Source organism: Jaculus jaculus, chromosome 13, assembly GCF_020740685.1.
Source record: "Jaculus jaculus isolate mJacJac1 chromosome 13, mJacJac1.mat.Y.cur, whole genome shotgun sequence".
NCBI classification, from domain to species: domain Eukaryota; kingdom Metazoa; phylum Chordata; class Mammalia; order Rodentia; family Dipodidae; genus Jaculus; species Jaculus jaculus.
This window is the reverse complement of record NC_059114.1, coordinates 43,543,366-43,561,264: the sequence shown is the minus strand read 5'-3', so window position 1 is coordinate 43,561,264 and position 17,899 is coordinate 43,543,366. Positions and strand designations below refer to the sequence as shown.

Genomic DNA, 17,899 nt, shown 5'->3' with positions numbered 1-17,899 from the left:
CATAGTGGTACATGTCTGTAATCCCAGCACTTGAGTGGAGGCAGGAGGATCAGCATTTCAAGGTCATCCTCAGCTACAGGGTGTTTGAGACCAGCCTGAGCTACATGAGACCCTGGTTCCACAAAGCAAAACACGAAGAGTTCAAGTTCACATTTCCTGTGTCTATAATGGCTCATGTCTGTGAAGGTTCAGAAAGTGTCTAGATCAATGCTGAATAACCTTTCACAGGTCACATACTCCTTTAGTGGATGAGAACTTTGTATCTTCTGCCTAGAAACATGCCTACACACAAAGCATTGCCTGGTAGTCAGGAGTCCAAGAACTCTGGCTTAGGCCTACAGTGATACAGTGGTCCAAAATTCTCAGCTCCAGCTCCCTAAGTCACCCCCTCCCATCTCTTCACCCTACAAGTTTGGCATTGCAAATCCACTCATAACTGATGGGGTCAACATGGTCTACTTTTTCTGGTTCAGACTTTACTTTTATATAATACAACCATTTTCCCACTGCGGTCCAATATATAGATAAGATGAGACTCTGAAGCATTTATTTACCGATTTATTCATTCATAGATCCACTCAACAATTTTCAAGTGTTGCACCTGGCTGGATAAGCTTGATACCTTGCTTGCTTGGTTTTCTTGACCTTTCAAAGTGACCTATAGAGCCCCACAACTCTGTGGACTCGCTTGAAAGTCACAGCACTTATAAGGATATCACCCTGACCTGGAGTGAAGAGATCAGAGACCCAGACACTGCCCCTGAAATGCAGAACTTCTGAGGCCTCATTTTCCTCATCAACTAAATGGAATGATGCCACTCTTCATTCCAAGGATGTGGGATTTTCATCATCCCTAGCATGATTGGCTCATCTGTGGACAATAGACATGAGCACTGAGCTGCAGAAAACAGACAAGAAGAGAAGACAGAGGCACTTCTGCTCCCAGCATCCAAAAGAGCCATCCTCCCACCCCACCTGTGATCCTATACTAGCTATGACTGTTTGGAAGTTTCTAGGAACATTCAAAAACTAAGCCTTCAAGCTGGGTGTGGTGGCGCACACTTTTAATCCCAGCACTTGTGAGGTAGAGGTAGGAGGATCACCATGAGTTTGAGGCTACCCTGAGACTCCATAGTGAATTCCAGGTCAGCCTGGGCTAGAGTGAGACCCTACCTCGAAAAACCAAAAAAAAAAAAAAAAAAAAAAAAAAAACCAACTTAAGCCTTGGGGAAAATATTGACTATTTCTTTACTCTCCCACCCTGGGGAAGGTTGGCTGCTGTCAGTATGGATTTCATAGTCTCCATTCACATCCTCTGGAGCTTGAATTTCCTATGGTAGAGAAAGGTGTGGCCAACTGGATGTGAGGGGAGAGGTGTCAATTAAGATAAGTTCTGTCCCTTTAGTGCCAGTTGCTGAGAAAGGACAGGGCCTGCATCAGGTCCTCAGTGCTCGTAAGTTCAGTTATGTTGGTCTGAGCAGCGTGAAAAATACTCATTTCAACACTTTTGCCAAGGGGTGCTCTGCAAGTTATTACCTTGGAAATGTTTTCACTCCTTAGCTGGCAGTCCAGTGCCACTGTTGAGGCCATGGGTTTTGGTGATGGACCAGCCTAAGGCTAAATCCTGGCTCTGCCTCTGCTCCTTGCTTGACCTTTGGAAAGACACTGTGGTTTTCTAAACCTCATGTCCTTGTCTGTGAAGTAGGGGATAAGAACTTCTCCCTCCCTGGGTTGTGGGAAAATCATTATAAATCCTATTGTAATGCCTGGCGCCTGGCTCATATAAATACTGTATTTACAATGGTGCATTTCAGGTGCTAATCTTTCAGCCAAAAAGCAGTAATTTGGTAACAATGGAGTCAAGGACATGCATGTCCCTCATCTGTGTACCTGTCTCTGTGACCCAACATGTCCAATCCCTCATGCCCAGGCTCAGCATGCCTTTCTTGCATGACAATAAACCCTCACTCTGGTCCTCTTCCATCCTCTCTAGGGCAGGTGCAAACTGGGCAATGACCACAGTGCTTTCTTCATCCCCAGGTCAGAGAGCATTGCCTGGCTCTCCAAGAGCCAGCTTTCACCTTGAGTATCTAACAAAGCTGCCACCCCTACTTGGGATGCGAGATTCAGTGGCATCTGTTCTGCCAGAGGACCAATTCTTCACGCTTCACATGTGTTTTGCCAGCAAACACCTCAGCCAACCTGTCCCTGTTCCTCCAAAAAGTTCACCAGCCGTACACTTTGGGATGCTCTGGTCAGTTGGCTCTTAGTTCTGGGGTTCTGATTTCTCTGTGGGGACAGCATCAGTCACCCTAAAGTTAAGGGACCACCCCTGGCTGAGGAATTCCAAGATTTTAGAAACCAGCTCATTTCTTGGGATCCTCCTGGTTTGGCTCCCTAACATCGTCCAGGGGACCTGGTTCCTGGATCCAGAGGCCTCACAGATGGGTTCACAGGTTCCTGCTGCAGCCATGTCTGCCCTCAAGGCCCTTCTTTCCACCTGGGTCTCCTTCCAAACCTGAGGCCCCACTGGTGGCCAGGTCTAGACTGAGGGTCCTGCCACACACAGTCAGACGTCGCAGAGCCTCTGAGGCGGCCTCCACTGGCACGCTTGAACGCTGCTCTAGCAGCATCTCCAACAGCGAGCTCATCTCCGAGAGGAAAGTGCTGGCCAGTCGTGTGCCATTCGGGCTCAGCTCCGGCCCAGCCTCCTTGCCAAATGTCTGGAAGGTCCTGGGCTCCTCCAGAGCTGCATCATCCGGGGAAGAGACATTGTCTCGGTAATTGGTGGTGAGGGGCAACGATAGCCTCGCCATCCACGCGGGGTCAGGGACACTCAGCCGGTCCAGGGCCAGACCTACAGTGGGAGGAGGGGACATGGTGAGGGCCAGACTCGGGGAAGGCAGATGGGGCTGGGCAGGGAAAGAGTAGCGGACAAAGGAGTGAAGGGAAATGGCAGGGGACACACGGGTGTCAAGAGGGGGGACAGGAAGGAAGAGGCCCTGACAGGGAAGCTGGCTGAGCAGGAAGGCTGTGATGACTGAAGTGCCCAGATGAGCTTGGTGGGGAAGAGTGGGAGAGTTAGAAATTAGCCTGTTCAGTAGGGCATGGTGGTATATGCCTGTATTCCTAGCAGTTGTGAAGCTGAAGCAGGAGGATCACAGTGTGTTTGAGGCTAGCCCGGTCTACATTGTGAGTTCCAGGCCAGTCAGAGCTACTGTATAGGAGATCTGCCTCAAAACAGAGAGAGAGAGAGAGACAGAGAAGTATTTCTCTTAAAATTGTTCCTCCTTGTGGCATTGTCTTCCCCGCATTCCCACACGGCCTAGGGCAACTTCTTCCCTTTACTGAACACGGGGGAAATCCCTTGTCTTGGCCCTGGCTGGAGTCCTTTGCTTGCTGCTGCCTTCTGTTAATATTCATAATCACAATGACCATTGATTAAGTTGCTTATGTGTAGAGTGATTTGTGTAATTATGTCATTTAAGCTGCACAGGCCTGTGAGGTCAAGAGCCTACTCTCCATTTGAAGAAAGAGGAAACTGACCTTGACTCAAAGAAGTCCTGTTCTCTACGTAGCCAGCTTGGATGGGACTCTACTCTGATGACTGTGAAGCCCCTGGGGTTCTCATCCTACCCACTGTTTGCAAAGCAAGCTCTTCCTGTCTGGGAATCTTCTCAGAAATTTCCTGGCCGGCCAGTGGCTACACTGCCACCATCTGGCCCCCACCTCACCTGCTTCTCACACTGTCACCTCTCCAGCTGTAGGAAATCACTGCCTGGAGCCAGGCTGGGAAAGAATGCCAGCCTGGGGAGGACTGCCAGCCTGAGGGCTGTCCTGAAAAAAGAATGGGTCTCTGGCAGTGATAGCCTGGTGGGTGACATTTCAAAAGCTTATCTTCTAGATTCTTGTGCCACCATCACACTTCTTTTTATATTTCTTAAACAGAAAATCCTATCTCAAAAACTATTCCAGAGGCTGGGTGTGGTGTAGCATGCCTTTAAATCCAGCACTTGGAGGCAGAGGTAGGAGGATCACTGTGAGTTCAAGGCCACCATGAGACTACACAGTGAATTCCAGGTCAGCATGGGATAGAGCAAAAGCCTACCTGTGGGGGGGGGGGGGGAGAGAGAGAAAGAAAGAAAACATGTCAGGGTTGGAGAGGGCTCAGCAGTTAAAGGTATTTATTTGCAAAGCCTGATGGCCTTGGTCTAATTCTCCAGTACCCATGTAAAGCCAGATGCACAAGGTGGTACCTGTATCTGGACTTTGTTTGCAGTGATAGAAGGCCCTAGCATACCCATATTCTCTCTCTCTTTCTTAAATAAAATATTCCAAAGGTTGAGCATGGTGGCATACAACTCTTGAGCACTCAGAAGGTAGACGCAGGAGCACTGTATAGAGCTCACTGTGAGTTTGAGGCCACCATGAGATTACATAGTGAATTTCAGGTAAGCCTGAGCTAGAGTGAGACCCTACCAAAAAAAAAAGGAGGAGGGGAAGGAGAAGGAGAGGAAGAAGAAGGAAAACAACACTGGAAGGAGATAGGGCAAATTGTTAACTGAAATTACCCCTGGATGGAGAGATTTATTCTCTTATTGCTTGTCTATCTATATTAAATTATTTTTATTTGAGGGCTGGAGAGATGGATTAGCAGTTAAGTGCTTGCCTGTGAAGCCTAAAGACCCTGGTTCGAGGCTCGGTTCCCCAGGTCCCACGTTAGCCAGATGCACAAGGGGGCGCATGCGTCTGGAGTTCGTTTGCAGAGGCTGGAAGCCCTGGCGCATCCATTCCCTCTCTCTCTCCCTCTGTCTGTCTTTCTGTGTCTGTCGCTCTCAAATAAATAAATAAATAATTGAAAAAAAATTATTTTTATTTGATTGAGAGAAGGGGTGCACCAGAGTCTCTAACCACTGCAAATGAACTCCAAACACATGTGCCTCCTTGTGCATTTGGCTTATGTGGGTCCTGGGGAATAGAACAGAGGTCCTTTGGGTTTGTAGGCAAAGGCCTTAACTGCTAAGCCATCCCCCCAGCCCTTATCTATATTTTTCTACATTAACCAAGTACTATTTTTGCAACTTGAAAGCAGTTATTCTAAAGCACTGCTAATCATTTTTTTTTCTATTGATGAATTATATCCTAATTCTTGTCTTTAATTCTGGACCCTGTGAGGCAGGGTCTGGCCTCATGCCTGGAACATAGTGAATGTCTGTTAAATGACTAATGAACACAAATATTGACCCTTGACTTCTGAAGTCTGTAAGCATTGCCTCCCAGAGGCTCTGAGACAGTAAGAGTTGGAACTCTTGGTGGTACAAAAGCAGGCTTTTCCTTGTATGAGGGTTGCTTTCAGAATAAAATGGGAACTCTGAGGCATATGAGAACAACTGGAAAGGCCTTGGGTTCACTTGGGCTTAATTCTCCAGCTTTACCACATAGGGGCAATATGAACTTGGGACTTTCCCTCTTTGAGCCTCCTTTTCCTTTCACAAGTGGTAAGAAAATAACACTTGATGTGTGGAGAGATGGCTTAGTGGTTAAAGGTGCTTGCTTGCAAAGCCTAATGGTCCAGGTTCGATTCCCCAGTACCCATGTAAAGCCACTAAAGCACTAAGCGATACATGTGTCTGAAGTTTGCAGTGCAAGAGGCCCTGGCATGCTCCTACTCACTCTCTCTGTCTGCCTCTTTCTTTCTAAATAAATACAAATTTTAAAACAATAAAATAAAATAACACATGTGATGCGAATTTGGTGAGTTCTTGCACCTAGAAGATGTGAGTCACCATCACATCTTCAGATGGGGTTTTATCTGACTGCCAAGACCTGAGTCTCAGATATGTTCATCAGAAGTGCAAGAGCCCCTCGAGGCTGGCAGGCAACAAAGTCTTCTCACCCCTGCTTCCTTCCTGTCCCCCACTCAGTGCCCTGTGGAATGTGGAGAGGAAGGGCTGCTTGGGGACTGAGTCCACAGCTTCCAATCGGAGCCAGCCCAGTGGAGGCAGAATTCATAGCTATAGCTACTAGTCCTATGTGGGTATTGAGCCCTTGAAATGTGGCTGTTATGACTGAGGACCGATTATTTCATTTTATTCTTTTTTTATTTTAATTCATTTAAATCCAAATAGCCACATGGGGCCAGGGACTACCAAGTTGAACAGCATAGCAATAAAATTTAGAGCCGCACGGCCTATGTTAATAACCATTCACTGCACAGCCTCAGACAAATTATTAAACATCCTTGACCTTCAGTTTGTTTTTTCCTCTTTGAAATGTGCAAAATAAATAGTCCCTCTCTCTTTAGATCTCCTCAAGAGGTGCTTGGAGCAGGGACTTGCGCATGAGAAAGCACTGAGTCAGTGTCGGCCGCGGTGCTCCACCATGGGCAGGGCTCAGCCTGCCGCGCCGTACAGCCGCATGGAGCACGTGAGAAGCAGGTAACTGCAGAAGCGCACGGTGTTCAGGTGTGGGTATGTCACCTAAAGGAGGCAGATCAATTGCCACAGAAGGGGACCTGGCTGACAGAGTCTTAAATAAGTTCACATTATGGATTTAAATTGTCAAAACCAATGTTTTGTTTTTTTTTAAACAGTATTTTTTTTTAATTTATTTATTTGAGAGTGACAGACACAGAGAGAAAGACAGATAGAGGGAGAGAGAGAGAATGGGCGCGCCAGGGCTTCCAGCCTCTGCAAACGAACTCCAGATGCGTGCGCCCCTTTGTGCATCTGGCTAACATGGGACCTGGGGAACCGAGCCTCGAACCGGGGTCCTTAGGCTTCACAGGCAAGTGCTTAACTGCTAAGCCATCCAGCCCAAAACCAATGTTTTGTTTTTCTTTCTTTTGAGGCAGGGTCTCATGTAGCCCAGGGTGACTTTGAACTCTATATATTGAGGATAACCTTGAACTTTTAATTTAAATTTATATTTGCAGTGTGTGTGCAAAGCCTCATTCAGTTGCCTACAGTGGAGGGGGAGAAGGACACTCCCATACAAGGGCAGGAGCAAATCATTAGGTGTCCCCTCCTCCATGGCTCTTCTCCCTGGTCTGTTTTTTAGCTGCAGTCTCTTTACTGAGTCTCTGGTTTCTGATCCCTAGCAGGACTGGGATTACAGGCACATGCAGCCACACCCAGCTGTCTAGTGGGAACTGGAGATTCAATCTCTAGTGGTCTCAGACCCCCCCACCCCCCGCCAGGCTCACATGCTTGCCCAGGAAGTTCACCTAACCCCTGAGCAATCTCTCCAGCCTGACCTTGAATTTGTAATCCTTCTTCTTATGCCTCATAAGTGCAGGAATTACAAACCAGGCCACATGCATGCTAGGCAAACATTCTACCCACTGAATTATATCTCCAACCCCAAGTTTAATTTTTTCTACCAAAAAAATTCTTTAGCTTCAATTAGGACATGAGCACATGAAAGAGTGACTCAGTTTAGAGTGAAAGGGTATTTAAATGCCCCAAAGAGAAGCAGTGAAGCGATTTAGAAGTTAAGACTGTCCAGGTGTACATTTCCCTTTCCTCACTGAGGAGCTAGGTGACTGTGGGCAAGCTTTTTTTTTTTTTTCTTTAACCTTCCTGAGCCTCGCTTTGTTCATCTTTAAATTGCAGTTAATAATATCACCCCAGAGGATTGTTTGTAGGCTTTAATGAGATACTGTGTATAATGTGCTTCCCAGGTGTCTGGCATACATGCCAAGAGCTCAGTAACTTCTTCCCATTCGTAACAATGATTTTTATAATCAATAAAGTAGAACCTAGCCTTTAAATAAAGGAAAGTCGAGCGTAATGGTTCACACCTGCAATCCTGGTGCTTGGGAGAATAAGATAGGAGGGCTGCCAAGAGTTCAAAGCCAGCTTGGGCTGCATAATGAGCTCCAGGGCAGTCTGGGCTAGAGGAAGGAGACCCTGTATCCAAAAAACAAAATCAGGCCTGGAGAGATAGCTTAGTGGTTAGAGCACTTGCCTACATAGCCAAAGGACCCAGGTTGATTCCCCAGTACCCACATAAAGCCAGATGCACAAGGTGGCACATGTGTCTAGAGTTCATTTGCAATGGCCAGAGGCCTGCTCTTTCTTCCTCTGTCTCTGTGTGTATGTGTGTCTCTCTCTGATTTTTCCTATATGCCTTTCTCTCTCCTCTCAAATAAATAATTCTTTTTAAAAATCACACAGAGAGCAATTATGGAAAACATCTGACTGACCTTTGGCCTCCACACACACATCTCCCTAAACATGCACATACACACATGCACACACACACCACACACAGAGACACACAAAAAGAGCAAAACAAACAAAACTCCAAAATCAATTAACTAATTAGCTTAAAAAGTTCTTTTTGTGGCTCCAGGGAAGCAAAATATTGCTATGTTCCTCCCAACAAATCCTCCAAAAATGGACTGGTGCAGAACTCTAGAGCTTGGGCACATGGGGAGACCATGGTCACAGAGACAGCAAGGGAGATATTGGGGAATCCCTACCTGTGTGGGGATCCAGTAGGCTTGACAGCTCTTCCTCTAGCAGCCGCTTCACAGAAAGGTCCTCCTCAGAATCTAAGGGCACTTCTTCCTGGTCTGTTTCTGCCTGGCCACTAGGCCTGGCTCCTGGGCCATCTGTGTCTGGAGTGGCAGCCCTGTGGGGGAGGGAGGGAAACAGTTTGAGCAAGGAATTCCCACATGGTTTTGTCCATTCATGCAAGCATTCATTCATCCATGTAGGGAATAGACTTTTAGAGTCGGGCCAGCCTGGATTATGTGGTCCTAGCCTTCTTGTTGCCTGGTTCCTCATTGGTGAAATGGAGTAATAAGTAACACACCTCATGGGTGCTGTGAAATGTAACACTGCAGAAGTGAGTATGAGTTCTTTCATAGTGTCATTTACTATTGGCATTGTCATTTACTTTGCTTCCACGGGACAGAGCAAGCATTTAGAATACTTCTTGAAACAATCTGGTCATCACTCAGTATCAGTCAGGCAGCGATTTTTGTCTTTCTCGTTCCTTGTTCTCCTGCCAAGTGCTCAGGATACAGTGGGTGCTTAATAAACACCCTGGAAATGAGTGACTATGTGTTCCTTCCTCCCTATTTAAGTCATCCCTTAGAGCTGAAGAGCAGGTCTGGGAAGGCTGTGATAAAGGGGTATCCTAAAGCTACTCAGATCTCCCACCTCCTACCCCAGCTTCCTGCTGGGTCCACCCTCGCCCCTCTACCTCACTGAACCCTTGGAGACCCCACCGGTCACTTGGGAAGAGCCTAGACCCTCAGCTCAGTGAGTGAAAAGCCTCCTTGTGGGGTCCTAAGGCCTGAGTCTTTCCAGTTGTTGTCTCCATCCACTGTGGCCATTTCTCTCAGCTGGAAGCAGCAGTGGGGGAGGTGGCAAGTTGTGGACAATGCTGACAACAGCTAGTGTTTACTGAACAATGGCCCTGAGTTAACCTCATACTCTGCAGGCCAGGCACCCTTTCACTTGAATCCTTCAGGCCTGTAAAGGGTTTTCTTGTTATCATCCCCATTTTACAAATGAGAAAAGAACATGTGAAGACTACAGCTTGCTTCAGGTCCCTGTGGATTAAATCAAAAAGCAAGGACTGAAATGCAGGCCCATGTGACTCTGGAATGCGTGTGCTTCTAGGACTCAGAAAAGCATGTCCCAAAGTGAAGACCTCTGAAGCAATTTCTCTCTGACCTCTGCACTGGCCTCTCACCCCTCATTGCTCCCATCCCCCAGGCAAGTCCCAGTCACTAGAATCCCCCCCCCCCCAAAGCAGATCATAGAAACCAGGGCTCCTTTTCCCCAAAGCCATGCATAAAACCCAAAAATATTACACGTTATTTCCCTCTCCACCCACCCACCTGTCTGTGTAAGAGTTGGCCACAAAGAAATTGTCTGAATTTCCTTGTTTAATTGCAGGTCATAAGACTTCCATTCCAGAAAGGGTCCTTGCCCATACCCGGAAGGAAGGAGTGTTGCATACAGAGGCCAAGAAATTGGACATACAGACCTTGCTGAATTTCCCCTTCAGCCTGTATTTCCATTAGCTCACACCCAATCATATTTCCATACAGCTTTCCCTGCTGTATTGAATCTGAGCATAAAAATGGGTCTTTGTGTCTACAATCTGAAAGCTTCTGTGTCACATGAAACAATGACCAAAAAAAGTCATTATGGCTTTTCTCCTGCTAATTTGTCTATTGGCAGTTTATTTCAGCAGACTTAGATATCAAACCTTTAGGAAGAAAATCTGAACTTCTCTACAGTACTCAACCATGCTCTATACTACCTCTCACTGTCTTTGCAAAAAAGAAGCTATAAGTTATTAGGACAGGAGCATTGATCCAGGAGTCAGCAACCCCGAGAGCTGGTCTCAGCTTTGCCACTCACTTTCCATGTCACCTTGAGCAAAGCCACTCTAGGGAAAAAGGATTTAGTATTGCCAGGTGTGGTGGCACATGTCTTTAATCCCAGCACTTGGGAGGCAGAGGTAGGAGGATCACTGTGAGTTCGAGCCCACCCTGAGACTACATAGTGAATTCCAGGTCAGCCTGGGCTATAGTGAGACCCTACCTTGAAAAACCAAAAAAAAACCCCCAAAAAAAACAAGAATTTAGCTTGTGCAGGTAATAGGTACCAGGCACTGGGCTTTGGTCTTATCATACATTTGATCATTAAATTCTTATCCAACTGTTACATTTTTACTTCCATTTTACAGATGGGATAATGGAGAGATTATCTGACCTCAAATTTATCTAGCTGCATTGGCTAAAACTACTCCAAGCCTCAATTTCCTCATGTACAATGAGGAATTGGATTAGTTATCCTCTTGAGTTTACGTCAGTGCAGGACTGCTCAAAGGTCCACACTCGTATATCAATGTCCTTATACATTATGTTTATGGGTGAAGAGAAAGAAAGGTGAAAGTTAGATAGAAAGCCAATTTACAGCATCTCCATAATGAGAGAACAGAGAGAGCTCAGGGATGAAGTCATTTCCTTAGTGGCTCTGGGACCTGTAAATTCTATAAATACAACCACCCTAGGATGGAGCATCCTGGGTGGGGGATGGATGCTGTCTGCTGTATTCACCCAGGGGCCCTAGTCTCCAGTGTGCTCAGGGAGGGTGGCCAGTGGTGGCCAGAAGACCGTGGGGGCTACGTGCTACTTACCTGCCGCCGCCGGGCCTGGCCAAGTATTTATTTCCCCGATGGTTTGGTTTGGGCTGGAATTGGCCCTGATGCAGCAAGGACAGCAGCTGGGAGATTTGCTACAAGACAGGAAAAATCTGTTGACTCCACACAATCCCGACCCAGCACACTTCCTCGGCGGATGTTTCCCTCAATGCCGTTGCTTTCTTTTTATAGTCTTTCCTCTAGCTTCAGATGTTTGTGTGATCAGATTGGGTGGTGATGGGGGGGGATGGTACTGTATGACAGGGACCTGGGTGGAGGACAGCTTCCCTGCAAAGCCATGTCATCCTAGACCCTGGATGTCTGAGGGAGAAAACATAAGGACCTTTCAGTCACACCCACAAGTAATGTGCTCCAAGTAGACTTTAAGGGGTGAAAAAGTCATTTCCTGGTCATAAAGTCATGACTTTGATAAGGATTGTCTTCAAGAGTTATTTTTCTCCTTTTAGGAGAATTCATACACTGGCCAATTTGTGTGAGCAGATGTAAGACTGCATTGTACAGAAGGTGAAGTGGTATCACGTAACCACTCACTCACCACCGTGCATTGAACATGTATTTTATAAGCGCTTCCTTGTGCCAGGCACAGAGTCGTGGATGTAAGAAAGAGAAGGAGATCCCTTTGTTGCCCCAGGGAGCTCACAATCTGCCAGGAAAGCAGGGAAGAGTAGAGAGTGCTGGGGAGGCCCTGGATCTGCACGAGCAGAGGCTCCCAACCCAACTTGGAGGAGGGAAGAAACAGCATGGGTGTACCAGAGGAAGTGTATTCATTTCATGTGTTGAGACAGGGTCTCCCTATGTTGTCCAAGCTGGCCTTGAACTCCTGGGCTCAGTGGATTCTCCAGCCTCAGTCTTGAGTTCAGCCAGGAAAGTGAGGGTCTGCATTTAGAGTGAAGAGGATTTCAGGTAGGAGCACTGAAAAGCCAAAAAAAAAAAAAAAAAAAAGGTAGTGTTTCAGAGAGGCTGGAGCTGGAGAAGGGGCAGGGGGTGGGTGACATGTCAGCTGTGGGCCCTGAGGCCCTTGAGGGGAGGAAGCAAGCAGCCCACATCGTGGGAGTCTGAGTTCTAGTGCAAGCTTATTAGCTTGTTGTGAACTATCAGGCAGGTTTTGAGACCTACTTAGACCTCAGCTTCCTCATCGCTCATCTCTGAAGTGAGCTAGCCTCTGCTACAGCATTGCCAGCATGAGTTAGGTGGCTTGAGAAAGTTGAAAATCCCCTCCAAACACAAGGAGCTTGGGTTGTTACTTCTAGTGATGCTGCTTTCGTCTCCTGAGAGGCTCGGAGGGGCCAACGTCAGAGAACTGGAAGAGGAGGCGACCAGGACTGGGGTTTTACTGTGACTTGAGAGAGTCGTAGTCCCATGGCCTGCCCAAGGGTAGAGCTCACTTCACTGCTGGGCCTAGAACTCCTGCTACCTTTTGCCCAGGTGAGCCTAGGTAAATATATCCTGCATGCCAGGCCGGGTACTGAGGGATTGTCCTCAGTCACTTCACAGACCCCAGGCTCTGGTGTCAGACTCAGGTTCACATTCTAAACTTTTTTCTGCTCTAGTTCCCATCTTTACAGCCTTGGGGAATCACGCATTCTAAGCCCTAGTTTCCTTAGTAGAAAAATTAAGGCAAATAATAACCAGACCTAGGTCCTGTGATGGTTGAGAGATTTAAATGAGCCGAGGTATATGAATCACTTGTTAATAAAGCCCGTGATAAACATGTAATAATTGCTTGGTGTCATCTAATCTCAGTTGATCTTTGTCAGCCTCAGGAAGGAGACACCATCTCATTCACTTTCCGGATGGGAAACCTGAGGCTCAAAGGGCCACAAAGCAAAGAGGACTAGAACTTGAACTCAGATCTGACTCCAGTGTGGTCCTGCTGAAAAGACTTGAAAACTCAGCATCTTACTGTTACCCTCAAGTTGATTCCAAATGGACGTCTTTCTTTCCATCGCCCCGGGGGCGTCACCCAGAGTACCTGATCTCTGCTATCCTGTCCACTGCTGCCAGCAGCCAGGGAAGTGTTTGCTATAGAGTTCATCCAAAAAGGCACTGGATGGATGGATCGATGAGTGGCTGGCTGGCTGGTTCTGGGCAATCTTTGGGCTTGCAGGGAGTCCCAGGGCAAGAATCCTAAGAGAATAGCTGGGCCATCTCCAGGTGGCTTCCTGGGAAGCAGAGGAGGGATAGGAGGAGGAAGCTATGGCCTTGCTTCACTGGAAATCTGAACTGATGGCCTGGCAAAACAGGAATGACTTGGGTGGGCAGCCTGGCACAGTGAAAGCTCTCTGGAGCTCAGAAGGGAATTTAGGGGGGATGAGGTCAAGCACCACCCCTAAAAAGATAGTTTATGGCTATTAAATTCTTTGTCACTAGGCAGGTTTTCACTTGTTATTATTTAATTCTTGCCCTTCAGGGAAGTAGTCATCAGAAAATTTTGGCCTGGTAGTCCCCATCTTATGGACGAAGAAAATTAGGCTCAGCTGTTTAAGGATTTTCCCTAGGACGCACTCTAAATGGCTGTGTTAGAATTTGAACTTGGATTGTTTTCACTGTCCTGTTCTATAGGCCCAGCCGGTAAGCTCTGGGCTCTCAGGTAAGTCAAACACAGCCCCTGAGTCTGGGGCGGTGATACCCAGGGCAGCCGCTACAAGGGAGCTTGACCAGATGAGATGAGGGCAGCTGAAGATGAACAGGGACGAAGAAGTGCTTTGCAGAGGTGACAGCAATCATTTGCTGAGCTCTGGTTGCATGCCAGACACTGCCGTGCAAGCATGACCAGCCTTAGCTCACCCTATCTTTATGCAGATTTGGAAAATGGATGCTGTTCATACCGACACCTTCCACAGAGAAGTTGAGTAACTCCCCTGTAAGTCAGCTGGGAAGAGGTAGAGCCGAGATTTGAACCTAAGCAACCCTGCTACAAAGCTTTCAAGGCTAATCACTACCTTCACTGTGCTGTGTGAATAAGCACTTTATGGGAATTAACTGGTCAAATCCTCTAGACACCTCTATGAGTGAGATCACTTTTATTGTCCTTCCTGTCTCACTGCTAAAGGAACTGAGGCTCAGCAACAGTAATTTGCTCAGGATCACACAGCCAAGATCTACTAACCCCAGCCAACTTGTGCCACTCAGAAAAAGTTATCACTGTGCTTGGTGAGCCCAAGATGCATGTGAGTATGTCTAATGCTCTTGGTTCTCATGCCCCAGGTACCTGGACAGGAGGAGAATCCACAGCGAGCTCCTCTACAGGGTTCCGTTCTGCAAAGGCCGCCACAGATAGTCGGACCAGGCTCCGCAGAATCTGGTGGGGACCTGACTCTTTCTCAGGGGGTGCTTTGCCAATGAGATTGCGCTGCCGCCTTAAGGTTGCAGAGGAGGTTGGAGGGCTCTGTGGGGCCTCTTCACGCCCCCGGTTTCCAGCCAGCCCCACCATGGGGCTGCTGACCACTTTTGGGGGCCTCACACGTGGTTGTCCAGGGGCAGGAGGGGACTCTGGAAGGCTCAGGTTCTCTCGGGAAGCATTCCTTTGCCTGGGATGATTGAACAGGAGGCTGACCGTGTCCTGCAGCACCTCTGGATTCTCTGTTAGTGCTCCCTGGTTGCCTTGGTTACGCAAGGTCCTGTATAGAGTTGGTGTGAGGTGGAAGGGGGCCTGCAGGCAGGGGTCCCAGCCTGTCTGTATCATAGCCTCTTTGTCCATATCCTTGTGAGATGGCCTGACATCGTCCGCCTCATCCATCTGGCCCCTTAGCACAGGTACCAGATGGATATCTGCCTTCTGAATGTGTTTCTGGGGCCTCTTGGGCTGGTGGCGGTAGGTGGACTCGGCTTCACGACAGTTATACGCCCTGTTGTCCTTTTTCTCTGTCCGGCAGAGGGACATAAACAGAGCCAAGACCAACCCAAAGATGGCCAGCAGAACAGCCAGGCAGATCATGGTCAGCACAGATGTGCTCAGGAACCCAGGCTTGTGGGCAGAGTCCCTCAAGTGGTCCACACTGGTGACAAACATGATCCTCAGCAGGGCTCGGGTCTGCAAGGGCGGGCTGCCCTGGTCCTCTACCACTATCTCTAGCTTCCACTGACTTCCAATGAGGCTGCTGGCATTGGTGATGTTGATGTAGAGCTGCCCCAGGCGGGGGCTGAGAACAAAGAGATGGGCATCATTCCCACTTCTAATGTAGTACAGGAGCTCCCCATTTGCTCCTGAGTCTGCATCTCTTGCCACAATGGTCGCCAAAAGGAAAGGCTGGGAGCTGTGAGTGGCCAGTAGCGGTGTACCAGCACCTGCTAGACCCAAGCTACTGGGAGTCTCAATGGGCACCAGAAGGTGGCCTGTGGAGGCATTTACAAGCACTGAAAGGGTGGCTTTGCCTTCACTGAGCACAGGTTGAATCACCTCTGGAGCATTGTCATTGGCATCCAAGAGGTTAACCCGCACAGAGATGCTGGATGCAAGCTGGGGTTGCCCTGCATCCTCGGCTATCACCTGGAACTCAAAGCTGGCCATCTGTTCATAGTCCAACGAGCTCTGAGCGGTGACCTCTCCCGTTTCTGAATCGATAGCTACTAACTGAGAAACTGGAGAGTCCAGGATGCGGTAGGAGACTTTCCCATTAACACCCAAGTCTGCATCATGAGCTTTGATCGTGATGAGGTAAAGAGAGGGTGGGTTATTTTCCCGAGTGGAGACCTCGTACCGGGTCTTCTCAAACACAGGGGCATTGTCATTGGCATCGGTGACCTGAATGCTGAGCTGTCTCATGGCTGATAAGGGCTGTGGTCCTTGGTCTTCAGCTAACACCATGAAGGTGTATTGGGGCCACTGCTCTCTGTCCAGTGTGGCATTGGTGAGCAGCATGTATGTGTTGCCATTCGTTCTTTTCAGCCGGAAGTGGCCCAGCTCTTGATTTAGCCAACAGTGGACCAGTCCATTGTTTCCCGAGTCCAGGTCATTTGCCACGACAAGAGCAATGAAGCTATCCTTGGGAAGAGCTTCTGACACCAGAGACGGCTGGGAGGCCCATGTGATGTGGATGCTTGGAGTGTTATCGTTGACGTCCAGAACCTTAATGAGAATTTTGCAATGAGCTGGGATGGGATTGGGACCCAGGTCCCTTGCCTGAACATCCACCTCATAGGCAGGAGTCTTCTCATAGTCTAGGGATTGGCGCAGAATGACCTGACCTGTCTTTGCATCGACACTGAAGGTGTGCAGCACCTCTGGGGGCACGTGCTTGCTGAGGAAGTACTCCACCTGCCCGTTGGGACCTTGGTCGGGATCTGTGGCAGTCAGGTTTATGAGGAGAGTGCCAGGGGAAGCATCTTCGGGGATTTCTAGTGCCAGTGAACTCTCAGCAAACACAGGACTATTGTCATTGGAATCCAGGACGTTGACCTTGACCAAGCTGGTACCTGACTTGGGGGGATTCCCACTGTCATAGGCAGTCAGGACCAGATCAAAAAACGAATGGGCTTCCCGGTCCAGCTCCTTCACCACCACGAGTTCTGCATGTTTGGTCTCATCAGGCCCCACAATGACATCCAGGACAAAGTGCTCACTGGGAGACAGAGTGTAGGAGTGCAGGGTGTTCGGACCAGTGTCTGGGTCAAGAGCTCTGTCCAGGGGGATCCGTGTGTGCAGAGAGGCACTCTCAGAGATTTCCAGCTCTTGCTCGCCTTTGGGAAACTGTGGCTGGTGGTCATTGATGTCCAGTACCTGGATTTCCACATGGATTAGAGCCAAATCCCCCGTAGCCAGCACATCAAAGGACAGCAGGCAGGGATCCCTCTGCCGACATAGCTGCTCACGATCTAGCCGCCTACGGGTGCTGAGCAGGCCGTCCTCAGCATCCACCTGAATGGGGAGCTCCGGAGGCAGCTGCAGGATCTGGAAGGCAGTCCTGGCCTGCCCACGCCTCTCTTCCCGGCCCAGTTCCAGGGACAGCGTTCCTATCACAGTGCCAGACGGCACTTCCTCTGTCACTTGGTATTTCACCGTAAGAGTAGCCACCTCCTGACAATCCCCTGAAAGGAACAAGTAGCCACCCGGCCCTAAGAGCCCCAGCAGAAGTTGCAGAAATGGCACCATGCTTACCGCCAGAGCGGACTAGAGCTCTTCAAAGGCTGGACAAATCCTCCAGTGTTTCCTGGATGGCTTGATTAGTGCTGTTCTCCTGCCCACAGACTTTCTGGCACAACCTTGTCCCATAAATCGAAGATGCTGGAACAAACAGGATTCCCAAGCAAGGCCATCTTTGTTAGAAGTAATCCCAGAAGTGATAAATTGCTTGAGAGGTCCCACGCCCCCACAGTAGCACCAGCTGGTCCACTTCAGCAGTGATGGTCAAGCTCTGGTCCAAGAGAGACTTGACCTAGTAGGGCAGGATGTGGGGATCAGACTTCCAAATGGTTACTAGGCTGGGGAAACAGAGAGGCAGCTTTTTCCTATGGAAACCCCACCTACAGGAAAAGGGAGGGCTGTGAATTTCAATGCCAATTAGAGAAAGAGCATTTCCTGTGAGGCTTAGGGGCTTGCTACTGAGGAGGATGAGGCCTGGGACCCCAGGGGACCGCCCCATGGGAAGGTGCTGTCCTTGCAGCCGGCAGTAGCTGAGGGACTGAGCCGGGTGTCTAGCAGAGAACCTGCTCTTCACTGATAGCCTTCTTCCTGGGCGCACTGGGCTCCCCATCACTCCTCTCTCCCTCA

The 17,899-nt window shown here is 48.7% G+C and overlaps 1 protein-coding gene across 1 annotated transcript; it reads right to left on the bottom strand.

The window, feature by feature from the left end:
* Positions 1-1,209: 1,209 nt before the first annotated feature.
* On the bottom strand, positions 1,210-17,586 carry Pcdh12 (protocadherin 12). The gene is made up of 4 exons (XM_004664663.2): positions 14,402-17,586; positions 11,167-11,264; positions 8,486-8,637; positions 1,210-2,857 (listed from the first exon to the last, which is right to left on the bottom strand). The coding sequence occupies exons 1-4, from the start codon at positions 17,279-17,281 to the stop codon at positions 2,451-2,453; spliced, it is 3,537 nt and encodes a 1,178-aa protein (XP_004664720.2). The 5' UTR covers positions 17,282-17,586; the 3' UTR covers positions 1,210-2,450.
* Positions 17,587-17,899: the final 313 nt, after the last annotated feature.

Excerpts from the sequence above, each read along its gene's own strand:
- Pcdh12 (XM_004664663.2), bottom strand. The coding sequence starts at position 17,281 with ATGGTGCCATTTCTGCAACTTCTGCTGGGGCTCTTAGGGCCGGGTGGC. Across the intron at positions 8,638-11,166 it reads GCCAGGCCCGGCGGCGGCAG|GGCTGCCACTCCAGACACAG; the intron begins GTAAGTAGCACG and ends CCTCCCCCACAG. Across the intron at positions 2,858-8,485 it reads CCTACTGGATCCCCACACAG|GTCTGGCCCTGGACCGGCTG; the intron begins GTAGGGATTCCC and ends CTCCCACTGTAG.